The sequence below is a fragment of the Lactuca serriola genome, chromosome 4, assembly GCF_051521515.1.
Source record: "Lactuca serriola cultivar US96UC23 chromosome 4, Lser_US96UC23_V15, whole genome shotgun sequence".
NCBI lineage: Eukaryota > Viridiplantae > Streptophyta > Magnoliopsida > Asterales > Asteraceae > Lactuca > Lactuca serriola.
Window position 1 is genome coordinate 396,812,955 of NC_136411.1, and position 3,181 is coordinate 396,816,135.

Consider the following 3,181-nt stretch of genomic DNA (forward strand, 5'->3'; position numbering starts at 1 on the left):
TACAATAAAATGGCAAGTGGAAAATAGAAAATTTAAAAATTCTAGAAAATGACATATGTCCAAATATAGAAGAAGTGGACATGTGGCAAAAAAAAAATCTTCATTTATTAGAGTAGATTTGGTACTAGCATGAAAAAAATCTTCATTTATTAGAGTAGATTTGGTACTAGCATGAACGACTGTTTGTTTTATCAATCCTTGGTTCCATAAAGCTACTAAGCATCCACAACAATATAAATTGATTTCCATCTGGTTTAGGTTGTAGTGTTGGACTTGAGATGTCCTATAATGCTTAAAATACAGCTAAAATATATTTGCCTCTCTAACACCATGAATCACAGAGTATAATGCAAATTGTGATTTGGCAAGTAGCTACAAATCTACAATTAACATTCATCGGCTTTAATATCTATACCAGAATAATTGTGTCAAAATAAACATCTCCATCATGTAATAATAATATATTATGATTATTATCAGTAGTAATTGATCTACAAAATCAAGCACATGCGTTCTTTTTCTTCACTTTTCGCTTAAGAAGCTTGTAAAAATCTTCATCAGAAAGAGACAAGACCTGATTGAGAAGCAACCTCACCCCACTCTCTTTAACAACTTCATACCTCACTTTAATCCTCTCTTCCAAACTATACCCAAAATACTGAGGAAACTTAACCAGTTCAGTCTTGGGATACTCCATACTCAAAAAATATTCCCATTTGGGCAACAAATTATCCTCCACACTAAAACTATAAATAGCCCCATATCTAGAAGCCATCAACGCCACGTCAGCAACATGGTATCCTTTTTGCATGAAAAAGTCAGTCACCGGTTTCAAACTGGCCTCCACGCTTAAACCAAACACCTGCGGGTAGCGCGACATGACAACCGCAGGATTAACTCCGATGGAATCAAAGTAGTGAGACGTGGGCCGTAGCTTCTCGTCTATACTGTAGCTTATGATGGAGGGGCACCGCGTCAGAACCTTCCCCACGTCTTGAGGAGAAAGTCCCATTTCGTAAAGAAAGTCGACGGTTGCTTGGAGTTTTGATCTGCTGTAAGTGAGGAGCGCTGGAAAACGGTAGATCACTTTAGCCCATTTTTTCTTGTCCACCCCTAAATCTTCTAGAAATGCCATGGTTGGGATTAGGTTTTCGGTTAGACTGATACCGCATAACTGAGGCCTTTTTGTGATGATTGCGGGTATGTCTGACTTTGAGATGCCGAGGTCAAGAAGAAACTCAACCACCGGTTTGATTTTTCCTTCTAAACTGTAGTACGCGAAAGCCGGAAACTTGCGGATGACTTCTTTGATAACTTCAAGTTCCATTCCAAGCTCTTCAAGGTAGACCACATGTGGAGGGAGATTTGGTGTTTCCGTGTTGTTGCTTGCTCGTGAATGTGATGTGGCTTTTTGGACAAATTCCTCTGAACTTTCTACAACATAATTATCATCATCACTTGTGTTTGTGTTTGCGTTTGTGTTGTTTTCTTTGACTATCGGGATTGGAAAGTATTCTAGGACTTCAACAAAATTGTCCCCGTGTTCTTCAACGAATTCATCCAGGTAAGGAATGAGAGCGTCTCTGATTTCAGGAGTTGTCAGCTCTCGTCCTGCAAGGACAAGGACAAGGACAAACCATACTATGACGATTAGCAAAGGGTATTTTCGGAATTAAAAATATAGCTGTCCAAATTAAGTGGTTAACTTAACATCCCCTTAGGTGATTAGGTGATTAGGGATGAGGATGAGACCTACCTACTAGATATCGGGTTTTGTAAACGGTGTGAAGTCTTAACATAAGATGATCCACAAATCGGTCTAACTTTTTCATCTTTCTGGCTGCAGTTAAACGGTTCATGCCTTGGTTGGTTAAAAACATGCGTAACACAGCTTTGGCTTCTTCTCTTTCTGCTAGTAGTAGATTTGGAGGGACATTTACTAAGCTCACAGACGCATCTATAATATATCACATATTCAATAATAAATAAACATCAATTTTCTATTTTTAAAAATCCAAACAAGATTGAATGTAAAGATAATGAAGTTTTAACTGCTTACCTGTTTCTGCTCGGCAGAAGAGAAGCCTCTGAGTCTGAGGGAAAGAAAGTTGGGTCCTGAATCCATAACAACTAAGGTTGGTGTTAAATACAGTATGAAATAAGCACTTGAAATTTTGTTAAGATGTGAAAGTATCAAATATTTCAGGCATAATTTTGATTTATGATTTTTCAACTTTTGGTCCAAATATAGCAATTTGTATGTATGCCCTAAAAGCTTTTTAATATAGATGCCAAAGTCATCATTTTTTTTTTTTAGTTTTAAGCCTCCCTCCATCCACTTGCCATCTATCCAAATTCACCACTTCAAGTAATGAATGCTTCAACATATTCATGTAAACGAAAATGGATTTCTAGAAAAACTTAAGACATTTGAGAAGTGAAAAAAAAAAAATTCCCAATATGCAGGGACCCTACCTCCACGGTTCCTATATCTATTACAAATTGATATAAACCTAATAAAAAAGCTTTGTGCAAATTGCAATTATAAAATACAACACTAGCACATTTATTACGAATTTTAACATAAGCAACAGATGAGACACTTGGAACTTCCGGAAACTGATGGTGAAAGTTAAAATATATATTGATTCAGTCAATTTCTTAACAAAACCCTACACGCGAGGATGAGAATGAATTGAATAATGGAGAGTGTCAATGCAAAATCAAGGGAGAATGAAAGAAATTACCGGGATGAGACGGAAGAGGAGGCGGCACCGAAGAGTAGAATGGTGTCGGACGGTCCAAAGAGGGTGAAGGCCTTCATCTGGAAGCGGAAGGCTGTTGGTGGTGAAAGTTGAAGTTGTGATGACAGATAAGCGAGCTATAAATAAATATGGAGGAGTAGAATTAGGAGGAAGAAGATATGGTTGCTTTGCTTTCGTCTCTGGGCATAAAATATCAGCCGCTGATAAAATCCATAAGACAAATTAAATATACTTCTATTTTTTTTCGTCTTTGTCTACATTTCATATTGATATAATAAAATATCCTAACAAAATACGGTTAAATAAAGACAAAACTGTAAAATTGGTTCCTGTGGTATTCAAAAAACTTTGGATAGGGTCCAAAAAGTTTTTAACTTATATAGAATGTCCAAAATCAAGAATTTTTTGTGATTTTA

General features: G+C 36.6%; 1 protein-coding gene across 2 annotated transcripts; it reads right to left on the minus strand.

Annotated features, from left to right (window-relative positions):
• Window positions 1-381: 381 nt before the first annotated feature.
• On the minus strand, window positions 382-2,963 carry MDA1 (Mitochondrial transcription termination factor family protein). 2 transcript variants are annotated; one of them, XM_079035639.1, is made up of 4 exons: window positions 2,748-2,963; window positions 2,060-2,130; window positions 1,757-1,957; window positions 382-1,611 (listed from the first exon to the last, which is right to left on the minus strand). In XM_079035639.1, the coding sequence occupies exons 1-4, from the start codon at window positions 2,822-2,824 to the stop codon at window positions 500-502; spliced, it is 1,461 nt and encodes a 486-aa protein (XP_078891765.1). In that variant the 5' UTR covers window positions 2,825-2,963; the 3' UTR covers window positions 382-499. The 2 variants fall into 2 exon arrangements, with proteins under 2 accessions (XP_078891765.1, XP_078891766.1); XM_079035640.1 differs by having other exon boundaries at window positions 2,060-2,115; window positions 2,748-2,962.
• Between the last annotated feature and the right edge of the window lie 218 nt (window positions 2,964-3,181).